The 27,803-nt window shown below is 43.5% G+C and overlaps 1 protein-coding gene across 1 annotated transcript in view; it reads left to right on the top strand.

Moving 5' to 3' along the window:
* Positions 1–27,803, top strand: part of LOC115407000 (ryanodine receptor 3) — a 137,623-nt gene that overhangs the window by 33,308 nt on the left and 76,512 nt on the right. The window contains exons 4-20 of the mRNA XM_030117310.1: positions 5,016–5,030; positions 5,537–5,611; positions 6,542–6,620; positions 7,946–8,058; positions 9,637–9,736; positions 10,830–10,923; positions 11,955–12,029; positions 12,421–12,577; positions 13,206–13,370; positions 14,113–14,234; positions 15,070–15,250; positions 17,830–17,965; positions 19,240–19,335; positions 19,610–19,728; positions 24,292–24,425; positions 25,718–25,959; positions 26,182–26,374. Of these exons, the coding sequence (XP_029973170.1) occupies positions 5,016–5,030; positions 5,537–5,611; positions 6,542–6,620; positions 7,946–8,058; positions 9,637–9,736; positions 10,830–10,923; positions 11,955–12,029; positions 12,421–12,577; positions 13,206–13,370; positions 14,113–14,234; positions 15,070–15,250; positions 17,830–17,965; positions 19,240–19,335; positions 19,610–19,728; positions 24,292–24,425; positions 25,718–25,959; positions 26,182–26,374 (2,096 nt within the window). The remainder of the gene's footprint in view (positions 1–5,015; positions 5,031–5,536; positions 5,612–6,541; positions 6,621–7,945; positions 8,059–9,636; positions 9,737–10,829; positions 10,924–11,954; positions 12,030–12,420; positions 12,578–13,205; positions 13,371–14,112; positions 14,235–15,069; positions 15,251–17,829; positions 17,966–19,239; positions 19,336–19,609; positions 19,729–24,291; positions 24,426–25,717; positions 25,960–26,181; positions 26,375–27,803) is intronic.

Below are 27,803 nucleotides of genomic sequence, written 5' to 3'. Positions count from 1 at the left end.
CAAGGCTCTCCCGTTAGATATTTTTCTATTGGAAGATAAGCACCTTTAGAGTCTGCAGGCAAGGTGTGCAGACTGAGTGAAGACTGGCTCACAGTGACTAACATCAGGGTCCATTCATCACTGTATTGTCTGCTCCTGGTCTTACTCATCCTCTTGTTGTCAGTGTTTCCTTCTCGTCTCCACCGCTGTTACAGATGTGTGATTCTCCCATATTTATCTTCTATTTTCTTTGTCATAATCTCCATCTTCTTCATGGGAGACACAGGGTCCGCATCGATGGGTATGTTCACCGCTCATATCGTCCCCCTCCCATCCTGTATGCATGAGGAGTTATGTTCAGAGTGCGATTTTCTGGGTGGGATCGACCTCTGGTCAACCAGCCCCTCTTATCGTGGAGGGTTGGGTGGAATGTAACTATATTTGAAAGCTTTTCATTGTCTAGAGCAAGTTGGTGGTATTTCAACTTTCAAACCTGCATCCAATCGACTTCAGACGTCATGTTTGTCTTGTTTTACAAGAACACATCCCATTGTTGGATAGTGCCATTCACTAATGTCTTTAGTGGGCTGGCCCTGTAAAATAATGCCATATTAATCAATAGATCGTCCACATGTGACCATGTACCATCAGAAATCTTTACAAATCATACAATGAAAGCAAGGCTTTTACGCAACCAATGCTCCGTATTGATTCTTTGTGTCTGCTGTGTGGCAGCTGACAAAAACAACAGAGTTTTATATAGACTCCCAACCAACTCTTAGCCCAAAGCTCACTTTCCGCTGCTGGAGAACTGGAGCGGCACCAACGCTGGATTAGCGTCAGATTAACATTTGCCTTCTCCTCAGGGGATTCAGATGGGTGATCATCGTGGTGTCATTTGTTTTGTGCAGCCCTCCACGTAGTATAAGCTCTTCTGTGTTACAGTATCTTTTTCTAATCTCAGCGCCTGTGCACCGTCAGACGCAAACTGCCGGGCTGATACAGACATTTCAGCAGGAAGTAATTGGGAGTGGTTTAGATATAAAAGCTCACAGCGTGTCTCGGAGTCATGTCAGCTTTAGCCAGTTCATACTTTAATGCCACATGGCTAATGATAGTGAGAATTTCCCTAAATCCTCAGATGCCAACGCTTGCGTTCAGTGATTTTAGTTGGGAGATAAATGTAGGTGTCGGGGCTGGAGAGGACTGTGTGTGTGCTGAGGAAGTCGGCACCATTTGTTCCACTGCTGCTTTGTGGAGTGTTAATGCAGCCTGGCAGCAAATTGTGACCCATAGCAGGGAAAGAAATGCTTCTGAAAAGCTGAAACACTTGATTAGAACTGAATTGACCATATTTAAGGGTGACTTCAGTCCTATTCCGCTTGCAGCGGCACCTTTTTAAAGCTGCAAATTAATGTCAATGGTCCTGATTCCCCAGATTACACATGATGCAAATTATTTTATGCTTTTATTTTTGTATTTGTATGCGGAGACCTTCTGATTAGAGTTTTCATGTTCTCCCTGCACCTGAATATTGATTTTAGACGACTTTCTCATACTCGTAGCCCGAGGTTAAGTAGTGACTCTAAAGTGAATGAGCGCGTTAGGGATTGTTCCTCACTCTTTTTTTTAGCCGGTGTGATGACCAGGTGACCCGTCGAATGTGTGTCCAGCGGGTTCCAGCACCCGCAGCTTTAATGAAGCAATTACAGAAGAATAATGAATCACAAGGGTTTATTTAGAAATAAACAAATCAGTATAATCTTCAATGCCCTTTAAATGCCAGGTGAACTCACACTGTGGATGTCTGTGTAAGAACACTCAGTTTTACCTTGTGGATAAATGTAAGTGAATAAACAAGAAGAAAATACAGTGTCTTTAATTAAAGCTGCTCTCTGCGTTCCTGTTCTTGTAGTTCTCATTGGATTCAATAAGCAAGTTTTTGCAACACAGAGCTTTGAAAGTTACACTTTTAGCAAAATATGACGTCAATCCATCTTTCACATTATCCCTAATTCTATGTCTTGGTTGAAAACGTCTTTTCTTTTTATGAATTGGAAAAGCAGCTTCCCTTTCAGTCATTCTTCACACGGCTGAATCAGATCCATTCATGTCGAAGCACATTTGCATAAAGAAACAACACCTTTGTATTATGGACAAACACTCTAACATAACAGCCAGGAAGAGACTTGACCTGCAGATTTTAAGCAGCTATTCACAAGCGGTGTAACTTCCACTGGAGAGCGGCGCTTCAATAACACCGGGCTGCTCCAACTACTTTTCCGGTTGGCTGCAGCATAAAAAAAAAAAATAAAAAGACAAAAAGGTGCAAATATGTACCTGCAGATGTCACGTAGGACTGTTTAGATGCTGGTGTGGTCTTTGTCTTTCAGTAAAGCTGCCAGCAAACACAGCCTGACCTTGTTAGCTCAACCTGCTGTCAGCCAGACGCAGGAACAAAACACCTCTGCAGCTGGAAAAGACGATTGTGGATTGTTCCGAATGAAAAACCTCAAACTATATTGAGAATACTCAGGGGTCATGGAATAGTTAGGGTTAGGATAGAATGTCTTTAGTTTTGGTATGTTTTTTTTTTTAAATGTATATCTTTGAGTGTATTGTAATTGTAATAGAAAGTGGGAGATCATGTAGCTCTTTGAAAACCCTGTCTTTACACCCCAGAGACCTTGGAGCTTCAGATGGGTTGAATTGGTCATCTTCACTGTGTTACTCGAGTCCATTCTCTCCGTTAGCGTTTATCTGTTTTCGATATCGTCTACCTATTCATCATTCTTCTCCCGATCCGAAATGTCACTGGAGGAAGCGCCATTAAAGGGGAAATGGAGGTTGAATATGTCTCGGCTGACGCGCTCAAATCAATACGTCTTTGAACAGATGAGCTTATCAATAGCGAGCTGCAGGAGCGAATGGGCAGTTCAGGCCGGTTCAGCCAGGCACAGAGGTGGAAGGAGAGTCGTGGAAGACTTTTAAAGAAAATGCAAAACAACTAGTGCAAATGCCAAGTCCTCATATTAGACTCAGTGTTCACTAAACACACTTCTGTGGAAATCACACAGTTTGAGGTCTGTCAGACAAAAAGAGCACCATTGAGTCGCCGATACGGTCGTCCTGTCAACCCAATGCTGCATCTGTCTTCCTTCTTTTCATTTACTGCCTCGATCAGAGTTTTTTTTTTTTTTTTTTTTTTTTTTACTTTATTTTGCCACACTGTTCTTCTGGAGTCTTACATCAAATCTAAATTTCAGATTGAATGTCAAATGAGAAATTGACAACTTTTGGGATCCATTGACAACATTAACATTCAACGGCTTTGTTTACATGACAGCGTTTTCGAGTGAAAGCTTTAAACTTTTGTTGCATTTTTGTGTGTACATGACGACAGTGCTCAGAGCCACAGAAAATGCAACTTTTTGAAAACGGCTCTCATAGTGGGACTTTTTGAGAACTTCTTGCAGAAATGGGAGAAAACGCTCCAAATCTCCTTGGAAATGGGGGCAAATGCTCACTTTTAATTAAAAACACTTAATTCCAATGCTTTTATAGAGGAAATTTTGACTTTTCTGAAATGCTGCTACTGTGCATACACACCACAGCTGTAGCTCAGAGTTTTTCTTCACATTCACAAGCAGATGGACAATGCAATAGACAGTGAGTCACGACTGAAGTAAACTGTTCTTCTGCACTTGCTCAGTGGATGGACAATAACAACAATAGGCGGCCTCCGGAGTGCCATGACTCCTAGTTCCTATTCTCCTAAGACTTGGTAGTATTATAGTTGAGAGTCATTGCAAGAGCAATCCAACTTCATTTTCTGTCTGTACGAATGGTCGTGTTTGTTAACGTTTATATTGACTTGTTCTCTGCAGAAATTTGTGTTGTGAATTCATTCGAAAAACAACCAAGAGCAATTTTCCATTTTTGAGCGTTTCTGCCATTTCCATGTGGACAGACATTGTTTTCAAAAAGTTGCTGTGTAGATGCAAAGTGTTTCTGAAATGACAAAGAAACGTGTTTTTAACGTGTTGTATAAACGAGGCCTCAGTCTTCATGTGTTGTAAAGTTAGTTTTACCTTCCACGTTTCCAACATGGCTTCTCAAATATTAAAAGAGAAAAGAAACAATGCTGGGAAGAGGCATCTTCTGTCTCTGGATCTTCCATAACTACCACACACACACACACACACACACACACACACCAGGAGGCCGGTTCCTGTTAAATGTCACACTTCCAAATCTTCTGAAGGATGTCACTTGTGATCCGAAAGTCTCCTTTTTACAGTTCATTACTTATTTCATTGGCTCGACTTCTGTTACATTTTCTGCTACAGCGTATCTCCACGTTTTCAGCGTCCCCCCTCCGACCCCCCGCGAACACACTGCTCTGCGCTGGGATAAAGAAAGGAGCGCGAGGCTCTGGTTTATTGGGTTGTGGTGATTGCAGCCCGGCGTGCTTCGCCGCATTAAGCTCAGTACCTCAGCCAGCACATAACAGTAGCCAGCAGCACAGAAGAAGCCTGGGAGCCAGTGCTGCAGTCTGCACAACACAACTGCATCGAATCACAGGAGCGCTATTGTCCCTGTAGCCAACGGAAGGGGATAAAGCGGGAGAAAGGAACAGAGAGAAGAGACACAATGGAATAAAAACGGGGAGAGATCGTTAATAATACAGTGTTTTCATGAAGCATTACCCGGATTCCTTTACCTATTAGATGTTATTTTGTAGAAAACTACAGTGAACAATCTTTGTTGAGAGACATCATTCGCTTCTCGCTGTGCTCGTGATTAAACGTTTGTTTCAGGAATAAACTCCTAATACTAACAGTGATGCTTGAAAAATGCCCCCAGAAAATAGAGCCAACTTCTTATCCTTCATCCTTTTACATAACCTTTGAGCAATCATTTGTTCCCCCAGGACTGAAATCATTTATATGAAAGATTAAAAATGGCAGGAAGGCTCAGGAGAGCAATAGTTCTTTCTGAATAATGACACTCTTTCTTACCTTAATGCTTCCTAGAGGCTCATAAGGAAGGTGAGTAACGTGGGAGGTGCTTGCTGAAGAGAAAAATACTCTTCCTTATCCCCCCTGCATCCCTCTGAGTGGAAATATCATCCGTCCCCGCTCCCGCATCTCAACCCGACCCCCCCCCCCGAAAGGACGGAGTCCTTCCCCGCTAACACCAGCATCACACCCGAGACTGACAGTCGCTCAGCATCCTTCCCACATTCCTGTAGTGGGAGTGCAGGAAAGATGATCCTGTATCCAGATACAGGAGGCACAAACACCATCTCCCCCCCGCGGAAACTCAGATTGCATGTCTTCATTGGTGAGATGCGGGGGAAAACCCTCCCGAGGAGATGTGTGCCCCCCGCCCGGCTGGAGGTCCTCGCCGAGGTCAGCTCTGGCTGTCAGAGGTCGGGCGTAGTTTGTTGCAGTTGAATGGAAATCTTATGCTGACATGTAACTCTGTGGTATTGTGTGTGTGTATGTGTGTGTGTGTGTGTGTGTGCGTGTGTGTGCATGTTTTATGTCTCCAGGCGGCGCAGAGCGGAGGACACAAGACCCTGCTGTACGGACACGCCATCCTCCTGCGGCACTCCTTCAGCTCCATGGTGAGACGTCACTCCAGCATCATTTGAGGTCACAGGATTTGACTTATTGATAACAGAACAACAGGAGGCGCGTCTGGCCAATTCATGTTTGGGGTGTTATTTTAATACCAACAAATCCAAAAAAATCTGGGCAAAAATGTAATTAAAAGTAATGATTTCTGAGAGAAGAAGCCCATAATCAGAATAGAAGGCGCTATCATGTCTCCATATTGTGTACCTGCTGCTCGCTCTGTCATTTTAAAGGACGCCTGATTCCCAGCGCAGCTTAACAGGCTGACTCTTCACACATCAGTGCTACTCAAAGGCAAACAGCCTGCGGATGCCTTTTGGAAATTGTTCGCTTTTTTTAAACAATCTCTGTGTACATTCTCTCTGAAGTGAGGATTAATAATAAGGTGAAGGCGCTTTGACAGGTGAATCATGGTACTTCTTGGTGTCTGTATTGTTTTCATAGGTTTTATCCTTGAACACCAAATAAACCGAATATATCCTGTCACGTTTTGAAAAATGCTCATCTTGGGTTTTGATAAAATGTGAACGTATGAATCATCTTTTCTTGTATTTAGTATTGTCAGCGCTTCTTTTAGTACTTAGAGTTTAGTGTATGACTTGAGCCACAACCTGCCGAGATGTGAAGATTTCTGTGCTTGAAGGATTTAAATAAAACATCAGAAATATTTTGGCAATATTATGTGAGTGTTATCGTATGAAACCTCATTGATCTGTTATCTGTAGGCATCAACAGAAAAACATGCTTTATGACAAATAATAACAAGAAAAATATATACTGGGATCACAGTTATTTCCCAGCCTTCATTACTAGTTTACGCTTATGAACAGGCTTGCCCACAGAGCAGTGTGTGTGTGTGTGTGACAGTCCTGGTTTTGTGGTCTGATGTGTATGTGTGTGTGTGTGTGTGTTGACCACAGTACCTGGCCTGTTTGAAGACATCACGGTCACAGACAGATAAGCTGTCCTTTGATGTGGGCCTGCAGGAGGATTCAACAGGTAAATGAAAAGCTCTGCTCCCTCTTTCACAGTCGTCTCCCTCCGTCTTTGTTCCATCCCTGTCTGCTCGTCTCTCTCTCTCTCTCTCTCTCTCTCTCTCTCTCTTCGCTCGGTCGGTTAATATTCCCTGCAGAGTGCCGTGCACATACACTGTGCTTCTGTTGCCACTGATAATTACATCAGAGCTGCATATTTGATAATCTGGTTGTGATTCCATCAGGGTGTGATTTGTTTGAGGGAATACACCCCATCTGGTCCACCTGGGTTTTTAGTGGAAGTTACTTTTTTCTTCTTTACATTTACATTAAATCATGATTGTTGTCGGAAAAACAATGGGTTTAAACTATACACGTGCTTTGATTAAAAAAAAACAAAACAAAACCCAGACATATGACAATTGGTATCCTGTGTGAAGCGTGCTGTATTACATGCTCATGCATAGAGATTGTGCTTTGAGTTTGCATGCATTTTGCAGGTGATTTAAGAATAAGAATACTGTGTCTGAGTGTACAAACAGGAGCATTCAAATGAGGGTTTTACATTCACAGGACTGTTCACATGAGAATGGTCAGCTGGGTATTGCATCAACACGTTGTTTGTTCTTTAATTGAGTTCAACATAGAGTGATAGTATCTATTGTTAAGCCTCCAGAAGCACAACCTTCAAAGCTACAAGAAATTAAACTGAATTATGCAAAAATAATAACAAAAAAAGAAATACGGAAAGTCAAAATTTGCACAAAAAAAAAAAGCTTTGTGTATCTTGTAGCATCGCTGGTGCGTATTGGTGCATTCCTAAACACATTGGAAGTTGTAAATCAATTATTTAGCGAAACCACTCCTGGTATTTTGTCTGGGAGACATGCAAGATAGTCCGTATTCATGAACATGTAAAAAAAAATAATTGTTGCCAGATTATCTGTATTTTACAGAAACAATATTTGTCATTGGCTCAATCGCAGCAAGTAAATGAGATATGAGCCTAAAAAGCTATAATAAGTATCTATATTCAGCTTACAGTCATTTAACCTTTCACTCTCTTATCACTGTCTGCTTGTATGACAAATAACACCCCAGAGATCCCTTCTCTGCTATAATGTCACTGACTTGGTACGGAGCAGTGTTTTGATTGAGCGGTCATCTCCTCGCGGCTTCAGAATCTTTGTTGCCATGGCGAAATCCACATGTTGTCCAGTCCCTCTTTTCTTCCCGCTGTGACCTTATTACATGATCAGTGGTGACATCTGGACAGAGGTGAAAAGCGGCGCTCTCAGACCTGCTAATGTAGCCGCTTGTTTACATGAAAGTGTGTGTCTGCTGTGGCAGGTGAAGCCTGTTGGTGGACGATCCACCCCGCCTCCAAACAGAGATCGGAAGGAGAGAAAGTGCGCATCGGCGACGACCTGATCCTCGTGAGCGTGTCCTCAGAGCGATACCTTGTAAGTCTGTTGTCTGTCATTTGATCCTTGAAGCTGTCGTTGGTGTGTGCATGTGTGTGTGCATAAAGCAGAGGTCTTAGTCGGGGAGCAGCCACTCTGCTCTGCCTGATGTGACAAAATTTCAGATTATCCCAAATCCAGTTACCACAGGCTGCACCCAGCCTGTGACCTCCCTTCAGCTGGAGGCTTTACACTCAAAGCAACAAATCTTTCCTTCTCATTGACTGAGAGACTGCTCGCAATTGCATTCTGGTAAATTTGATCATCACTAGAATGTCTGGTTTGGCAGATTAGGATTTTTAAACTGCTGTCACTGCAGTTCCTAATGAGTGTCCTCAGATTCCTCCTCTTCCTTTCTTCAACAGTAACTTGAACCTGAAACTGTCTTTCTAATTTAACACGTTTTGTCAGAAGTGAAGTTTTAAGCCCCATTTACAGGATGTTTTCTAAAGAAAACAGAAAACTTTGGTTGCCTTTTGGGAATCTGTTTATTCGACAGTGGTGCTTTCAGTCACTGAAAAGGCAACTATATACAACTATTTGCTAAAACGATGATTCTTTTTCAATAAGAAAGTTTTCAGCAGTTTCTCATCTTTTTTGTTGCTTTTGAAGACTTCCAACTTGTCCACCTTCGTCCATCTCCACATCCAAAAAGAAAATCAATTATGAAAACCTGCTAGAATAGTGAAATTATCAAAAAAGAACCAGTCATTTTCAGTTCTCAACATTTTCTAACTCACATTTTGTCTCTTTGGACAGCTGCTTTCCTCATTAAGTTGGTGTCGCTCTGCACACACTCCATGCAGTGATGTAGAACACTCCATAACACAAAAACTGATTAGCAAACTACACACAACAGCAAAAGAAGCAGCAGAGATTAAACACCAACCTGTAGACTGCAGAACACTGAGCTTTTAAAGGTGAGCTGATGTTTTTTTAAAGGACACAAATCCATCACAGCGGAACAAGGTTTCAGTGAATGCTGTGTGTTTCCAACACTGGTTGATCCTTAGAAATATGCTCCCTGTGATAACTGGAGTTGGTGACAGCAGCCAGGCGGTGTTTTAGCCCGCCGAGTCTGCAGGGCACAGACAGATGACCACTATCGCCTCTGAGCCGCGGACGTCAGTCGGGCAGTCTGTCCCAGCTGTCACCCGCCCTGTGCTATGCGGGGACACACAGCACCTCGGGGCTCCGGAGAGGGAGGATGATCGGGACACAGCTGCCACAAAATTTGTTTTATGGCTGCATAAACACAGTGGAAAACACACCAGCGTAGTCACACAGCATCAGAGCGCCCACCTCCCTCTCCCCGCACGGTCTAAATCCCCCAAACACTGGAGGCATCTGTCATTCAGCTTTACGCTTCCCTCAACACTCAATGATAAACTGAGCTCTTCTCCTGGATCAGCGCTTCACAGACATTTCAAACTCGGGCCGATAAAGCCATCAACGTCTCCACAGAGCTCACGTTTAAGAGTCACAACTCATATTTATCCTTCCATCTGCGGCATTAATATTCAAACACGATGCAGCGAGCGAAACTACAGATTTTGTTTTGTTGTTTCTGCCCCTCAGCATTTGTCCATCTCCAACGGAAACATCCAGGTGGATGCTTCTTTCATGCAGACGCTGTGGAACGTCCACCCCTTCTGCTCCGGGAGCAACATAGAAGAAGGTACAGACTTCACACCGTCATTCAGTTTTAAACAACGGATCCACACAACAATGAAGCCACAGCATGAGTGTGGACTGAAGTGTTGAACCAGCCTTGACCCTATAACTGTTTAGGATTCCTGCAAGTTGTTGTGATTTTATTTTAATAAAATGAGCAAAATGTGAGCGATTCTGCTCCTTTTTCCAGAATTGAAAAAACCAGATTTGATGTTGGTACCACTGATGTCCACATTGTAGCAACCAATAACGTAACCTGAGTTACCTGAGTGTATCCTCAGTGATTTAATATAACTATGCCATCCACTTTACTCAATTTTGATGAGCAAACTGCACAACAGCCCCATAAAATCATTTATTTCCAAGAAATGCCGTCTCATTCATCTGCCATTACGTTACTGGCTGACAGTTTGTTTGTTGTCAAAGGATTTGAAAACTATATTTACTGGCAAATAATGAAACGGCTTATTAAATTATTGGCAAAATATTTAATTTCACTGTTGGCAAGTTGTAATGTTGTTGGCTTTATTAAATTTAAAATGATCATGCTGTTGGACGTTATGTGGATTGGTTGATAGTCTTTCGTTTTAAACCATTTCTAGATATTAATAAGAGTTGTGAGGATGAGAAATAGGCATGCCAAATCTCATCAGTGGTGAATAAAAAGTGGGAATAAAAGGACTTGTTTTATTATAATGATCTGCAGGTTTTTAGTCATCGAATAATGGATCAGGATGTATTAGACTTCTCCATATCTATGTAGGAGACAAATCCTCCTTCACCATGAGCACTGCCATGTTTGTACTGTTTTATGGTCTGTTCCAGTTGTTGGAATTCTTAACTCAGATTTTCACTTATCGACAGCGTCTCTGTGAATCTGCATATCGCAAATCAGAAAACTGTCTGAAGCGGTTTTTATGTCAACTCTTTGCAAATTCAGACAAAATCCTGATTAACTCCATTCACACAATGAGGCTTTATGGCTTATTAATTTAATAGCTTATTTTTGCTAAATAGAAAATAATGGTGCTCGTTTGTCAAATGTGAACTGACCTGTGCTCTGTGTTGAAATATCCGCCTCCTTCTGTCTCCGACAGGCTACCTGTTGGGCGGTCACGTGATGCGACTGTTTCACGGACATGACGAGGTTGTGACCATCCCAGGATCGGACCAGAGCGAGGAGCAGCAGAGGTGTGTCATCCAGCGTTCCTGTCACATTTTAACATGTTACTGTTCTTGGCTGTCGGGATTCATTACAAATGAAAATACTCAAATATTTCCGATGAAAACATTGGAGTCTGATTAAAAATCCACGCTAATTTGAGGCTTTAATTAGTCATAACTGTTTTGGTTTTGGACTAATTTATCTCCATCACTCCAATGGGAAAGGGCTGCCACACACCTCCAAAACCACCGAGCTGGAGTACCAGGGGTGCACTTTAGAGTTGACACACACACACGAGAGACTAACTGCACCGTGAGTCAACGGCGACGCCTCTGCCTCCGCCGCGCTCCGTGAAAACGTGTCCGCCCGACGTAACGCCGGGCTCTCCGGGGAGCCAAAATGGCTGCTGTGTTATTTTTATCTCCAGCGTAGCTGCTTGGTGCCAACACAGATAAGGCAGGCCGTAGGAACATGACACACTGGGCTTGAAGTGGGTCAAAACAGCGGGCAAAGCCGGCTACACACTCAGCCAGGTGCCAGGAGGATGTGTGTGTGTGTCTTTCTTCTTCACACACACACACACACACCGTGTCTATTTTTAGAACACAGTCTGGCAAATATAGGGGGGCGGGACTAGATATTAATTTCTAGCTTTGGCTGCTCTCCTCGTGCTGTCCTTGAAATTCAACAGCCGCTCCTTTCGCAGGTCTTTCATTTCTCTGAAGCGTCCTCCCAGCTGTCACCTGCAGGCTGATGCACAGATTCTTTTATCTGGTGGACCCAGTCACCCGTATCGCCCAGACACACCGCAGCCGTGGGTTATCAGTCCACACGTGTCTCCGTGTGAAGGATGTGCTTGGCGGAGTAAAATGCATGTGTTGTGTTTATGCGTCTGAGTCAAACATCTTGTCGGCGACCATCGGCGTGACAGATGAGAGGAAAGGGAGGATGCGTTCCTCCAAAACCCAGAATGAATGACCTTGACGGCGTCGGCGTCTGCCAGACAGTGAAAGCGTCAGACGGAACCGCCCACTCATGCTCCTCTCTCTTCCCCCAGGATAGTCAACTATGAGATGGGTAAAGCTGGTGCCAAGGCCAGGTCGTTATGGAGGCTGGAGCCTCTCCGGATCAGGTGGGCTGTGTTTCACTTCCCCATCCCTCCTCCCCCCTCTCCTCCACCCACCTGTGACTTAATGCTGCACTGTAGCCGCTACTCCCTCCACCCTCCCTTCTTTCTCCTTGACCGTGGACATTTTACAGCCACCGAGGGACGCAGCCATTCCTTTTCCATTTCACTTTTCTGTCAGATGCACGACACATTACTTTTCTTTCAATTTGCTCGACAGGAATGAAAGAATTGTTTCTATCACATCAGCACTAATTAACAGCTGGCTGCGATGTTTACATCCACTAATTAGCAGCTATTCTCAGATTATTTTTTTTTCCTTCTTCCCTGTTTGTGTGTGTTATTTTAATGTGTGTGTGTGTGTGTGTGTGTGTGTGTGTGTGTGGGATATGAACAGCTGGAGCGGGAGCCATATTCGCTGGGGCCAACCTTTCCGACTACGGCACCTGACCACCGGTCACTACCTGGCTCTGACTGAAGACCGGGGGCTGGTGCTGCAGGACCGGGAGAGGTCTGACACCGTGGCCACCGCCTTCTGCTTCAGAGCCTCCAAGGCAAGGACGGCACCTTCACACATGCACACACACACACGTATCTCTCAAGGTGACCTTTATCACAGGCTTTCTCGTTAAACGGCGGTGAGGATGCGTTATGAACCGTCACCTCTAAAACCTTCACAAATGGACCACCCGCTCTCCCTGGGCTGGAAAAATCACCATTTTCTTTTTTTCCAAGGACAATGTAAATTGCAGGAATTACCGGAGCAGTGCAAGCCACGCCACAGAGGTTAATTTAGTTGAACTCTGAATGCTCATCCCTCTGCACTGCACATAATGGAGCTTCTAGATCGGACCGGTTGAGTAATTAGTGACCCTTCCGGTGTCGACCTGGAACACGTATCCACTCAACGAAAGTGACCACATCATGCCATGACTAATATAATTCTCTCAGTGACGTCCTTACACAGTATTTCAGGTGAAAACGCATCATGTTTGCACCACAGCATTCTGAAAACTTATGAAGACATGTTAACTTGAAAACACTGCCTCGAAACCGGAGTCTCATTGCGATTGGTGGAGCTCTCCGCCATATATGACTAAGACGGTCTCAGCATGCATGCGCGCGCTCATGTGTGACACACTGACAGCTCTGACGTGTTCATCCCGTCCTCTCCCGCTGCAGGAGAAGCTGGAGCAGAGCCCCAAGCGGGACATCGAGGGCATGGGGGTGGCAGAGATTAAATACGGGGACTCGCTCTGCTTCATCATGCACGTGGCCACGGGACTCTGGCTCTCCTACCAAGCACCTGATGTCAAATCTGCTCGTCTGGGTCCCCTCAAGAGAAGAGTGAGCAACGACTACCAAGCACACACAAGCCGCTCTGCCTTCTGATTCAGAGCACATACAAAAAGAAAAGAAAAAAAAAATGTATCAAACAGATGAGAGTCCTCGGAGCAGAAAATTATTTTGTGGATAATGAGATGATTGAGTTAAGATGATTGTCTATTAGCTCGTATAGCTGCCTCGACTAAATATAAACCTCGTCCCCTGGCTGCGGTGGCAGCAGTGATAGAAACCGTTCATGTGATAATGTTTGTGACAGCGTGTCCTCCATGTAAACACAGCCAGATCGCCTGTAGTGTCAGCACCTGTGTTCCAGACACCGAGGCTCAGCGATGGCTGAGGAGACAGACTCTCCATTAAATGGCTTCCTCTTTGTTTTTATGATCCTTTTTCTTCCTCCCCCCTGTAATTACAATAACAGTAGTTCTTTTTATAAAGCACATTTTAATGTAAGATTTTACAGTGAGGTTGCAGGTGGCCAACAGCGGACATACAGCGGGAACAGAATGTCCTCACTGCAGTCAGTGTTAGGGCTGATTTTATCTTATCAGGCTCTTTATGGGACCTTTATTCATTTTATTGACTTAAACAAAAAACACACCAGACAAATTCCAGCAGGACTCATGGAGAACATTCATTCATGAAAAAATATCAAGTATCGAAAACGCTGGTTAATTATCACATGTATAATAAATGTCCATATTAACTGACGGCACAAGGTTTCCTCCTGTCGCCCCCTCTCAAGGCATGCCTGCACTCTGAAGGTCACATGGACGACGGGCTGACCCTGCAGCGCTGTCAACACGAAGAGTCCCGCGCAGCACGAATCATTCGCAACACCACGCTGCTCTTCAAGCGATTCATCAGGTATGCTGCGCGCCGAATAGAAAAACATGCATCATTCTCCTCTGGACACGGCGACACGACCGTGCAAAGTACCCAATTAACACAAATTACTGTCCACATTTGTCTTGAGGCTCTTTATGAGAGTAATCTGCAGAAGGTCCTGTCATTGGTGCACATTGCATAATCACCACAGCGGTGATGAGCATAATGAATAAAGATAATAAAACCGTGTCCCCAAAGGCTCCACGTTGCAAATATATTGAAGAATCCTGTAAATCAAACACCTTGAAGCCCCTCCAGATTGTGAACGCACCCAGAGGAGGGTTGAGCTCTGGACCCGTGAGTTCTGAAGGAGGTGCCAAAGCCCCCGACGTCTCACTCAGAGGAACGCTCATGCGTTTCCAAATGGCAAATACTGAAGCGGCGTCGCGGCTACGCACAGCCAACTATGAAAAGAGGGGAGACGCCTCGACTACCTTTATTTGTCATCAAATCACCCGCCGTCCCCCGGGGGTCGCGGCCCGGAGAACTCATGGCGGCGACATGTGAGAGTGTGTCAGCCTCTCCCGTGGCTGTGACACACACACACATATCCCCCCCCTCCCTCCCCACATGCCTCCCCCCACGCATACGACAGGCGGCTATTTTTAGCAGTCCAGCGGAAATCAGCATTTCAGCATGAATGAACCTGTGGGCACAACATTGCGTTAGTCATCTCTGCCGCTCGTCGAGCGCACGCAGCCTCCCGATTACACCTCATCAGCGCTCGTGATGCATGAGACGGTTTTAGAAAAAAGCCATTCCGCGCCGTCTGATGGAGTGTTTCTTTTTCCGTCCCTTTCTGCCTCCTTCCCAGGGACCTGGATTGTCTGGGAGTTAAGAATAGGGCGCTCGTGGCGCTGCCCGTGGAGGAGGTGCTCCAAACCCTCAATGACCTCATCACCTATTTCCAGCTCCCAGATGCCGAGCTGGAGCACGAGGAGAGGCAGATCAAGCTGCGCTCGCTCAAGAACCGCCAGAACCTCTTCAAGCAGGAAGTGAGTCTCTCCCTCTCGTCAGCCGAGTCTGAGAGGTGGGACGATTTCTGGGTTTAACAACCTTCCACAAGTTAAAAGTGAAGGTGCAAAAGTACCACAATGAACGACCTGGTCAGCATCCTTGAAGTCGTGCTGCAGCAAAACATCTTTTTACAGGAGTCCGCTTCTGTCAGAAGATGAACTCTGCACAGTTAGTAACGTTTCAGGTACACCAGTAACATTCATTTAAAGTATCCAGGTAGCATTAGCATGTTTTAGGCCAAATTTACATGACGTTTTCAAGTGAAAACGGAGAACTTTTTTTGTATTTTGGGTGTTTCTTCACGTGGCAGCGATGGTTGAAGACACTGAAAATACAACTTTTCGGGCTACGTCTCCATGTAGATGATGGAGACTCTGCTACTGCAAGTCAAAGAGGCGACTGATCATGATTTTGGACTCTAACAAGGATTCTCTTTGGCTGAGGACAGAGGCAATAAGTCAGGGTGAGCAGAGTAACAGTTCCGTAGATATCACAATTTGGCCAAAAAACAAGAGTTTTTCAATCATGCCATGAGTCTAAGAAAATGTTTCCATGTAAATAGAAAACTTTCTGAAACAAATATGGAGAAACAGGAAGCAAATAAAGGTCCTGAGCTGAGAGGGAGCCGCTTTAAAGGCCTGAAATGAGTCCACGACTCTACTAAAACACTGTCTGCAGTATTGACAGTGTGTCCAAAATGCCTATTATGGCACCCATTAGTTGCTTGACAATTGATCCATACCACTGATATCTTACAACATACCTTGAAACCCCCTCAGAGTGAAACCACAGGTTGAGAATCCCTCTAACTGGGCCACACTGACAGCGTGTGCTACCTGGTGAAAAAAAAAAGACGAAAAAACAAACAAACAGAAGCTTTGAGGCCAGTCCTAGTTAGCAAGAAGTACCTGTCTTTCACGACAGCATCATTGATACTGTAGGTCTCAGAGTTTTCTGTGAAAGTTTTACAATTTTCTTGGTTTGGCGCCTGATCGGAGTCTCTTTGCAGCCTGGTTTTGGCCCATGGGGCTCATGTTTGACACCCCTGATGCAGGCTCTCCAGGTAGTTGTCACTCCTGATTTTGCAGTAGAAATCTTAAAATAAGAGTCCAACTCCATAATGGAGCCTGATTAAATTTCAGTCTGACGGTGTAGTAAATGAAATGAGAGATTCACTGACGAGTAAAAGTTTTTTCTTCTTCTGTGATACAAGCTTTTACTCCAAATTGAATTAAATCAAATGACAGATGACAACGAGAAAGAAGGCATACTTTTGCAGATTTTTGCATTAAAACATTAGAACTGCTGCCCTGTGACTGACTGCATGAGGGAACGAGCCAAAAGGAGTGCCACATGCGGACTTCTGAAGAAATGCATTGTGGTTCGTCTCATTGCCATCTTGTATTTGGAGTCGGTGCATATGGAGGTGTCAGCAGTTCTGGTCTTATAATTTTCCCCAGGCTGGCATGAGTGCACTGGAGCTTTCTGCTAAGCCTCTGGGCTCTAAATTGCTTTCATCAATTACAAAATGTCAGCTGCCTTACTGAAGCGGCCTCCGATGTCAACTGTTCAAACTGCCTTTTACTTCTGCACGCTGCAATTTATTCCCAGAGAAACTAAAGTAGTTTAATACCATAAATGTTTTACCTGAAAACATTTTGCTTGTAATGAAATTGGAATTGTTTGATCTTATTAACTTGTCTTTTCATATCGCAGCGATATGTCCCGCCTCTCTGCCTCCACTGATATACTACATATAGAAGGTCAATTTGTCTCTTTATATGGCTGACTCAGGATTTTACCCGGCATTATAAATCATCAGCAATTTCCATTTTGTCTTCTGAGCCCACCTCCATTTAGCATATCTGATCACTATGGATATTTCACTGTAGGATAAATCAAAATGACGTGGTGTAGCAGGGAGCCATGAAGATGGTCAACATGCTGTAATTAAAATCCGGAGACCGAGACAGATGATAGAGTATAAAGAAATATGTACAAACTGGCTTGATTGGCAATTTTACATTTAATTTGGACTTTCAAGTGTTGGGCTAACACAAAATAGGAAGTCTTCATAACTTGCAAAAGTTGAGAAATCTAATATATACTTCAACCAGTTGTTGAAATGCCTCCAGCTGAGAAGCTTCATTAAAGCACAACAGTCAAGCTCCAGGCGCGCCATCAAAATCTAATATAGGAAATATTATTGTTTAGGGAGGAGCTTGATTTCCCACTTATATAAGTGTCTGGTAGACGGATGTGAAGAGACATCTGAGGAGAGGCTGGAGGCCCGGAGAGAGGACCTCGTTGAAAACATCCCTGTGGAGGAGTGGAAGGAGTATAACGCAGTAATACTGGCTGATGTGAACATACATGACTCAAAAAAAAACTCTGGATATAATGAAGGGATGGAAGGGAAGGGGGGGAAAGGGACCCAGTGTTTCATTGAAATACAGATTAATTCTAGCAAGTGAAACAACATCACCTCTGAAATGTGCTCCTGTCATCATTTACTGTGTGTGTGTTGACGTTTCTCCTCGTGCGTTGTGCTTCTCAGGGCATGTTGACTCTGGTCTCCAATTGCATCGACCGTCTGAACGTCTACAACAGCGCGGCTCATTTCGGGGAGTGTGCCGGCTCGGAGGCCGGCGCCGCCTGGAAGGACATCCTCAACCTGCTGTACGAGCTGCTGGGTGAGACTCCGGTTCATTAGAACGCGCCGCGCTCAGACCCACGGGGACGGGGACGGGCACACATTTACATTCCTGATTGTAATCAGTCCGTGTCGCATAAAGGTCAAGTAGCTGTAAAAGTGGGAATTAACTGGTGACGATTTGGTTTAGCCTGGTATTTAACTGTCCACTGATGCTTCAGACTGCTGGGGAGGGTTTGGCTTTAAATAGAGAGACTGGTGCACAAACACTGATCAGCCATAACATTAGAACCACTGTGAAGTGTTAAGAAGCAGTTTGAACATTTAATGTGAAAACAAAAGGCTGCGAACATGTTATGGGACCTGGTGCTCATGGGTGCACATGGTCCTGTGGAGACCCCTCTTCATATACACCGATTAGAGAAAACACTTGTACGACACGTGGTCCACTGCGTGCAAAAAGATTTGCTGACAAACCATCAGATCAAAAAGATCCCAATTATACAAAGTGTTCTGTCCCTCATTGGCCTAATTTCTTTTTAACTAGTGTCAATGTTTCATCAGTTTTGAAGCCTTCTTAAAAAATTAATTTGCTTTTGTCTGCTTTTCTGTAGCCCAAAGTCACCAAGCCCTAAAAAAAGAAAGATCTTGATGACCTCTTGCACCACCACCATATGCTCTGTCAGATACAGACATATCTCACTAAATCGACCTGTCAGAATGAAATCTGTATTTTGTTTTTGTCCATGCCGTCTTCCATCTGATGAGCACGATGTTTATCTCTCCAACAACATAAAAGACGCATTTGCAAGCAGGAAGAATTGTATTCATTTCATGGTTGGTTGTTAAAAATCCCGATAGCCCAGATGTAAAGTTTATCTTTCATCCTCTTCCTCTGAAGCCCCTCTGCCCTCTGAGGATGTCCTTCATGCTGTTATTTACACCGATTTCACCTCCTGGCTGTTATTAGTGTTCCAACCACGTCTCTCTCTCTCTCTCTCTCTCGTTCCCTCCTCCACACACCTGGTTGTGCTCGGCACTAAGTGGATTTGAGATGCCGCTCTGGTTTCTTCTGTCTCTTTGCATCGGTTGACCCTGTCTTATTTTTTGCTCGGACATCCGCTGTTGTTGCCGTTTCATCCTTCTAGCTTAATTAATATGGATAAGAGTGTCAAAGCAGGACCTCCTCTTAAACCGGCTCTGGTCAAATATCGACTCATGTTGTTTTTTACTGTTTTAAGTCATCAAAAACACTGAGTTCTGTCGTCTGAAATTTGCCTCTCACACACACACACACACACACTCTCTCCACAGCGGCACTAATCCGGGGGAACAGGAACAATTGCACGCAGTTCTCCAACAACTTGGACTGGCTGGTGAGCAAGCTGGAAAGACTGGAGTCTTCGTCAGGTACGCTCATTATCAGTCTCACACACGCTGAGCCTCCGGAGAAAAGCGAAGCACTGACGGGTTGTGAGACATCGCGTGTGAAGTTTCTTTCATGGCAATCGAACGCTCCTCAGCAGAGACGAGAGACGACAAGACCGGCTTAGAAATAAGAGGCGTATAGGCACCTGTACTCGTCTGTAGCTCAGGATGTAGCTACAGCACTCCGCGAGTGTCCTCTGGTGTGTCTTACTCTTCTGAAGGCGTTGACTAATAGATGAATTTTGCGGCTGTGCAGGCATCCTGGAGGTTCTGCACTGCATCCTAATCGAGAGCCCCGAGGCGCTCAACATCATCCAGAGAGGACACATCAAGTCCATCATATCGCTGCTGTACAAGCACGGGCGCAACCACAAGGTGAGCGGGGAGCGGCGGGAGCACGGCGCCGCTGGTTTCAGGATGTCATACAGTAAAAAAAAAAAAAAAAAACTGTCGTGTTTATTTACCGTAGCACAAAGGGCTTTAAAGCGACAAATTCATTAACGCAGCGGGGATTAGTGCGGCACGCACAGAGAAAATAGTGTGGTTAAAGACTTGATCCTATAAAATCCAGCATGTAATAAAACATCAAGTCAAATAGAACAAATAACATCCATTAAAGTGGGCTTAAGAAGCTCAGTAATTGGGAGAGGCAAGTTTCAATAGATCAATTACGGAGGGCAGATGTGGCAACAGAGAGATCCAAAGAGACGAGGCCACGGCCTGAAGTACGTTCACCTTTTGTTACCAGGGGATCAAAGCAATCTGTTGCATAGATACGATTGAAGCAGTTCAGAATATTCTCTCGTCTGGCTGTGAATAAATCTTAACAGACGTTTAAGGTTTTGCTGAAAAGAAAAAGCAGATGGTGAATCTTCCCTTCCCGTTTGTTCGAGGATCGAGAGACTGGATTTTCTCACTGTTTTCTCCTCTGCGGCTTCACTTAGCTAGAAAAACACACTCGGTTTATCAGAGGTGCACCGTCCGGCTGCCTGTCTTTACTGAACAAGACTGAACCTGTTAGTCCGTCTGCTCTGCATAACGCAAACATGCTCACTTGATCCCTCGCTGTCAGGGGCTTTCAGAGAGCCTCGGTCTGCTCCGGGACCTCATGTCCCGTCTCTTGTGCACATGTCACTCTCTCCTGGAGTTTTTCTGTCCTGCTTAAATTGCCGCTAATGAAACTGAATAGACTTGCTGGCAAACTACAGTCCCGTTTCAAACCTTTCCTTCCTGTGTCTGAGAAAACAAGATTTAGCTGGTTATTTATTATCGTGGGATCTCTGAGCCTCTGCATGTTTTCCCATAAATGACTCGACAGAATCTGCTGCTGATTATGAATTCATGCAGCATTTATTGGATTTAAGTGCAGTTTTGGTTTCAGTTTTCAAATGAATCTGATCTGATGCTCAGACGGTGAAAATCCTACCTGTTTGAAAGAGCTTCATGTGTTTTGTTTAGCCGGCTCTGTTTCTTGTCTAATTATGCACGGAGTTCCTCAGGGTTCTATATTAGAACCTCTGTATTTGTGTTTGGTGTTTCTGGTGATATTTTTAAAAATCCAGGTAATGATTTAGAGTTGTGTATTCGTTGCTTTGAACATCACATAATGTTAAGTGTGTCTTGCTTTTAGGAATGAGCTTTTTTTCGTCTCCCGATGATAAAGAAACACGTCAAACTGAATTATTTGGATTATGTTTTTACTCTGTTGATTTTCCATGGATGAAGTAAAAACCTTAATGAGATCCTTGAAGTCGCCTTCTTTATTCTTGAAAATCTTCTCAGTATCTGGCTGGTTTAGTGGTTTAGTCATTTAAAGACGCTGTGGTCTTTGTCTGTGCTTTCATTCCTCCCTCGTACGGACCGCTGCAATATTCTCTCGTCAGGTTTGCCTAAAAAGGCTTTCTGAGGTCTGCAGACGGCTCAGAATCAGCAGACCGTGTTATGACTGGAGTTGGTAAATATGAGCACATTAGCAAAGTGCTGGCTTCTCTCCATTGGCTACCTGTTCAAGCGAAAGCGGATTTTAAAGTGCTTTTGCGCACTCACAAAATATTAAATGGCATCGCACCAACTTATCTGGAAGATCTTTTAAACCGCTACGCTTCTACGTGTTCTTCACCTTCTTGAGGTCCTGGCCTTTTGCATGTCCTAAAGACAGTGAGCAGGAGCTCTCAGACAGAACTATTCTGTGCAGGCTTCTGGTTTAATCTGATTCCTAAGTAATGTTTTTGTCTTTTTTTTTCTATTTTAAGACTCTTTTGTAATACAAGTATGCGTAGTTGTTTCATTAAAAGTCATTATAGATAAAAGTATGATCAATTTTAAGCTGTTGTTGGGCTATGTTTGGACCTGTTTCTGAACTAGATTTTGGTCTTTTTCAACACTACTTTTTCTGCCTAAAGTTTAACTAGTTTTCCACTAAGTTGGGACCTGTTGTTACTTTAATCTCTCTAATCTACGTGACAACAGTCTTGCCTTTTTTAACAATAAATTGTCATGTCTATGCTCCAGTTATGTTTGACTTTGTAAACTTTCCAGGTAGTTGTTGTGTTGAATGAACTAGACTTCCCCAGTCTGCACACAGCCGTTTGCTGCGGTTCCAGTCTCCATGCTAAGCTAAACCAAGTAGCTACTGGCTACTGTTCTATATTCAGTGTACAGACGTGAGAGTGGTATTGATCTTTCATCGCAGTCTGGGCGAGAAAGCGGCATGCTAATGCATCACCGATGACTTGTGTTTTGTCAGAATTTTTTAGCCGAGCTAGAGAGCACACAGCAACCGCTGGGAGAGCATTGCGTCTGTTTACCTTCTATCTCCAGTTGTCCCCTCATTAGACTCACCAAAAAGCGTTCACTAGATGCACATTTGTTTCCATAACGGTTCCCGCCGGGCCTCTTTGTCACCTCTCCGTCTCTTCAGCTGCTAATTGATTGTGCGCCCCGTCTACCAGCGAGCAAACTCCCATCCCCGACAACCGTCTTCCTGAGGGCTCGCCGGCGTCTGTCCCCAACATGAATCAATCTGTTTAAAAGCAAAATCAGATCAGGAGCAGACAGTTAGCTGACCGGGGGTCATAAATCAGCCCGGACGCGGCATTTTGTTATTTAGACGCGGGAGGAGGGAAAAGGTCAGTGATAAAGTGTGGGCACTCCGGCCTGTCACCCGTCGCTGAGCTTACCGGCCAATTTAATGCCACATCTTTGTTAAACTAATATCAGAGGCACATTATTGGTGATGTTTTATCTCCTACTCGGGTTTTGCAGGGTAATTATGCAGTGGTTGCACAAAAAGAACTGGTCCAAGGAGCAACGGTGATTAGGGACAACAGTGATTTGTCATTTCTAGTGTGGGGAGTAATGAGTTAAGCCAGAAGTTGGTGTAGCAGCATGTGAATAGAAACAATCGAGGAGTGGTTACTTAGCTTTACTATTAGCCTGTACATCAGGGGTGGTTAGCTTAGGGGCCACATACGGCCCAATTTCATCTTGAGCGGGTTTAAAGGGTTTTTTTTTTGTTGTGACTCTGTTGATTATATGTAGTTAAAATGTCTATTTTTTCATAAAACCAAAGAAATATGAATTAAAATGAAAATAATATATTCCCATGTATGGGTTGGCTAACTCCACTGCGAGCTATCCACTCTGTCTCATTGCCTTTAAGTCACAATTCCATTTTTTCCATTTGTTTATCTAGTTCCACATTGGGCCAAAACTTCATCCACATTTCAAGAAGACATAAATAGTCGACTTTATTAAGGATTTATTGACGTGCACCGCCAGTTGGCTTCCAGCTAACTTCAGCTGAACTTAAGTGAATCAGTATCAGAGCATCATCAATCACAGGCTCAATCAATCATGTTATTAAGCTATAATCATTTTTCTAGTCCGGCTCAATTAAGATCAAACTGGACTGTGTTCCTGGACCAAAATGAGCTTGATACTTCTGGTTGAAGCTTGCTTAGATTAGGAATGGAAAACCCGGAAACATCCCGACCCCTGTCTGACACAGCTCATCTGAAAAAATCATAAAGAGAAATAATAAAAACTTGTGGTTGGGGAAAAATTTCCATACATATGTTCCGTGCTGGTACTACATCATATAAATTATGTATCAAATACAAGTAAAGTGGCGCTCACAAGCACATAGCTAGAAATTCAGTTAAAAAACATAAATAAATGAATGAATTAGAGACTTCTAACTAAATATTGTGAAATATGTCATTCTACTCAGTTTTGACACTTTCGAAATAATTTATTCATATAGATTTTGCTTGTTGAGCTGTTTTTATTCATACAATGTAGTTTCTTACAAATGTTTAGGTTTTCCATGGTTTCCAAAACATTATAATAGTAAATAATAATAATAATTAGTTGATTGTATGTGTTAAATACCGTTGTTTCAAGGTCCATCATGCTGCTCTGGTGCTTGTTTCATAGTTTATGTTTCAGTTTTTGCGTGTTGTGGCCGTGCCTGTCCGTATCAGTGTCTGTCTGCAGGTTTCGTGTCTGTATTGTGTTGAATATTTTCCCTCAGGTGTGTTTGACTTCACCCAGCTCCTCTGTGCTCACTGATCATTCCTTCAGTGTTTGCAGCTGTATCTCCCTCTTCCCCCACTACCTTTGTGCATTGACATGTTTTCTTCCTGCCTTGCTCTTCACCTCATTTGTTCATGCGCTACTCGCCTTTCAGCCGTTGAATCCACATCTCATTAAGATTTGTGGTCTTCTCTCATTTTGAATGATCCTGTGCCTCTGCTGATCAGACTGTATCAGCTTGTATTGATCTTTGCCTTCACGACTCCAGCTGCCTGAACCCTGATCTGTCTGCAGCTGGTTTTCATGTCTGAGTAAACGTGAGCTGGGTCGCTCAGAGCCGCTCTGCTGCTGCTGCTGCTGCTGCTGCTGCTGCTTACGGCGACTCTGCTCGTCTTTTTTCAGATTCTGGACGTGCTCTGCTCACTGTGCGTGTGCAACGGCGTCGCCGTGCGAACCAATCAGAACCTCATCTGCGATCACTTGCTGCCCAAGAGAGATCTGCTGCTCCAGACTCAGCTGGTCAACGACGTCCAGAGGTTAGAGAACGACTCACACACGGCGCCAGGCTCCTCTGATCCTCCAGAGCACGGGGCGGGACTCATTTTCTGAAATCACACTGCAGGTTGAATCCCCTCATCAATAAATAAGTTTTATCAAAAGAATTGGAAGGATATCCTAAAAATGATCAGAGCAGAGTGTAAGTTGCGTTGTTTAAACTGTACTGCAGGTCAAGTACAACTTAAAGTCTGAAGTGCTCTTTTTGGAAATTGCTAATTTCAAGAGCTTCTTCAAAATGAAGTAATCAATTGCAGCCCTTCAACTCACTTTACCTTTATTAATTAAATATCTCGATTTAAAGCACACTTCCTCAGGTAAAGTCTGGAAAAATCCTGCAATAGAAAACAAATCCAATAATAAAAAGCAGAGATTTTCTTAATTCAGTGGCTATAAATGCTCATGAGAGGTTAAAAGTGGCAAAGCAGATTACATTGTATGCATTTCACATATATATAAACACACACACACACACAAAACATACTTAAAATACATCCTAATTAAAGTGATGAATATTAGTAGCTCATTTCTTCCGGGTTATCCAGTGAATGCATCATTATTGTATTAAGTAGCTTTTTTAACTTTATTTCATTTATTTAAATTGCGTGAATGCCTCTGTCGTCTACACTCACTGGTGCATTTACAGTCACACCTTCATAAAGTCTTCCATATGCCGCAATATTCAAACATTACTTGTAGTTCTTGGTAATAAGTTGGTAAAAGAAATACTCATTTCTACAGAAAAAAGCTCATTTGAGTTGTAAAACCTTTTTTTGTTGGGTTTTTTTAGTATCCTTTCAGTCCTCTTTACAATCATGGTGCACGGCAGTGAGGTTGAATTTTAATTTGCGGAGAGCAGATTGAACTGCCTGCCACTGATTTTCTTGTTTGTGCCTCTCTTTGTTTTAAATCAGGGCTTTTCAAAGTGTCTGAAGTTCAGCGTTAACTTAATTGCTTTCACGCTACAAAAGCTTTATCTGATGCCAAGTAGTAACATTTGCTTGAATGTCAGGTTTATCATCACATTATGAGCCATTATTTTTAATGGCTGTTGGAATCCACAGGTAATAAAAAAAAAACAACTTTTAGAGGCTTTGATTCAAATAACCAGATAAATCTTTATACGTGTTCCGCAAATGTGGATTTCTTCATTCCATTTAAATACATTAGATCAAATTGAACTGTTTTTCCTTCCACTCTTCTTTGTTGAATATGAGAAGATGGAACCTGCTGTCAGGGACGTTCACCGGTTTCCTTCTGACTTTGTCGGCAGTATGAGGCCGAACATCTTCCTGGGGGTGAGCGAGGGCTCGGCGCAGTACAAGAAGTGGTACTACGAGCTGATGATCGACCAGGTGGACCACTTCGTGACCAGCGAGCCGTCCCACCTCAGGGTGGGCTGGGCCAACACCAAGGGTTACGCCCCCTACCCCGGAGGAGGCGAGGGCTGGGGCGGCAACGGCGTCGGCGACGACCTCTACTCCTACGGCTTTGATGGGCTTCACCTCTGGTCGGGTGGGTGGAGAGGATGAAACGTCTCGTGTGTGTGTGTGAGTGAGTGTGTGAGTCAGTGAAATAAGCTGAATGGTAGCCTGGCCTCCTGCCAGTTTACATCTATACGGATTTGTTAACCTGCAGGTATGATTTCCTCTGACTGCATGTTTAATCAGAGTGAGGTGATGTATTTGACATACGTGTGTGTGTGTGTTTGTGTGTGTTTGTGTGTGTGTGGTGCAGGTCGTATCCCGCGGGCGGTGGCCTCCATGAACCAGCACATCCTGACCTCGGAGGACGTGGTGAGCTGCTGCCTGGACCTGGGAGCGCCCAGCATCTCCTTCCGGATCAACGGGCAGCCCGTGCAGGGCATGTTCGAGAACTTCAACACGGACGGGCTCTTCTTCCCGGTGGTCAGCTTCTCGGCGGGGGTCAAGTGAGTGTTTATTCAGATTTACATAAGCAGCAGCAATGAGAGACGCTTATACACACACACATGGAACACACCTACACTCGGCGAACACATCCATATAATCCACCTACTCAGTCTGCTCCAAATGCATTAATCCTCAAGGCTTTTAGATTGGAGACAGGTTAGAAAAAAACAAAAAAGCCACAAGACTAGCTTTAGTTTCCTCTCTGTTGCCATGGTGACTAGAGATGGTGTGATTGACAAGAGTTTAAAATGAAATTTCAAGCTCCAGCAGTTTTTCTATGATTCAGTGATTGACTTTGAGGAGCACAGCAGCCTTTTTGCAGCTTCCATTTAAAGATACTTGACACCAGGAGACTTGGCGGCGATGAATTCATGACCAAATATCAAAGTGTCCGGCAGAAAAGGAATTTTCAAAGACGGTGCACGCAGTTTAAGCAATGAGCATAATTTTAATTTTGTCCAACATTCAGCTGTCCTGAGTCGACTTTCTTCTGTTAATTAAAAAGTAAAAAAAAAAAAAAAAAAAAAACCTAAATAAATTTGCCCTCATTTCTTTACCAGTTTTTCAAAATATGCCAATTTTAAAAACCGAAAATCAAAGTCTTTCACTCTGTTAAGTGAATTATGTTCCATTAATGAATAAAATACAATCATGACAGTCGCAACAACCCTGAGTGCTTATTTTACTCATAAATTTTCAGCATGTAAAATACCAGAGGAGCGTGTTTGCAAGGTTTTTTCTTTCTTTCTTTTTTAAATAGTCTTTGGAGCAAGCCTTCAATTCCAGCCTCACGTTAAAATATCACTTCTTTTAAGCCTTTTTTCAAATATTGGACGTTAATTTTCCTGCATAAAACATTGATTGATAAATTTCATTGATCCTAATGCCGCAGCATAGATAACAGGAATAATGCAATGGAAATGCATAGTAGTAAAGATAGGAATTGCTGTATTATACAATAATGAATCGTGAAGGACATGATCTTTTGCTCCCACTTGAACACCTATGTCAAAGAACAATATTATATTGTACCATATGAAATTATTCTGAGCAACAACCCAAGAGCAGTGAAAAAATGACAATGGGTATTGTTATATTTACAGTATATGTAAGATCTGAATTATAAATTAAGGTTTGAATGTTCATGTAAATTCAGATTCAGATCAGATTCAGATTCAGAAAACTTTATTGATCCCAAAGGGCAATTTGTTTGCAGCACATCTCGAGTCGTTTCACACATAAATACAACATGAGACAGTCCAGTTTAACCACAAATTACATAACATGGTAGGAATTTTATGAATAGTTAGAGCAGTGCGATAAATAGATACGCTGTGAGAATAACAGTGGGATTTTAAACATAATTAAGTTGAATTTCCACCACATTTTGGTCAAATTGGGATATTTTGCACTGCTGCTGATTTACTT

The sequence above is a fragment of the Salarias fasciatus genome, chromosome 19 (assembly GCF_902148845.1).
Source record: "Salarias fasciatus chromosome 19, fSalaFa1.1, whole genome shotgun sequence".
Lineage (NCBI taxonomy): Eukaryota > Metazoa > Chordata > Actinopteri > Blenniiformes > Blenniidae > Salarias > Salarias fasciatus.
The sequence above is the reverse complement of the archived record's forward strand: the minus strand, read 5'-3'. Positions and strand labels throughout refer to the sequence as shown.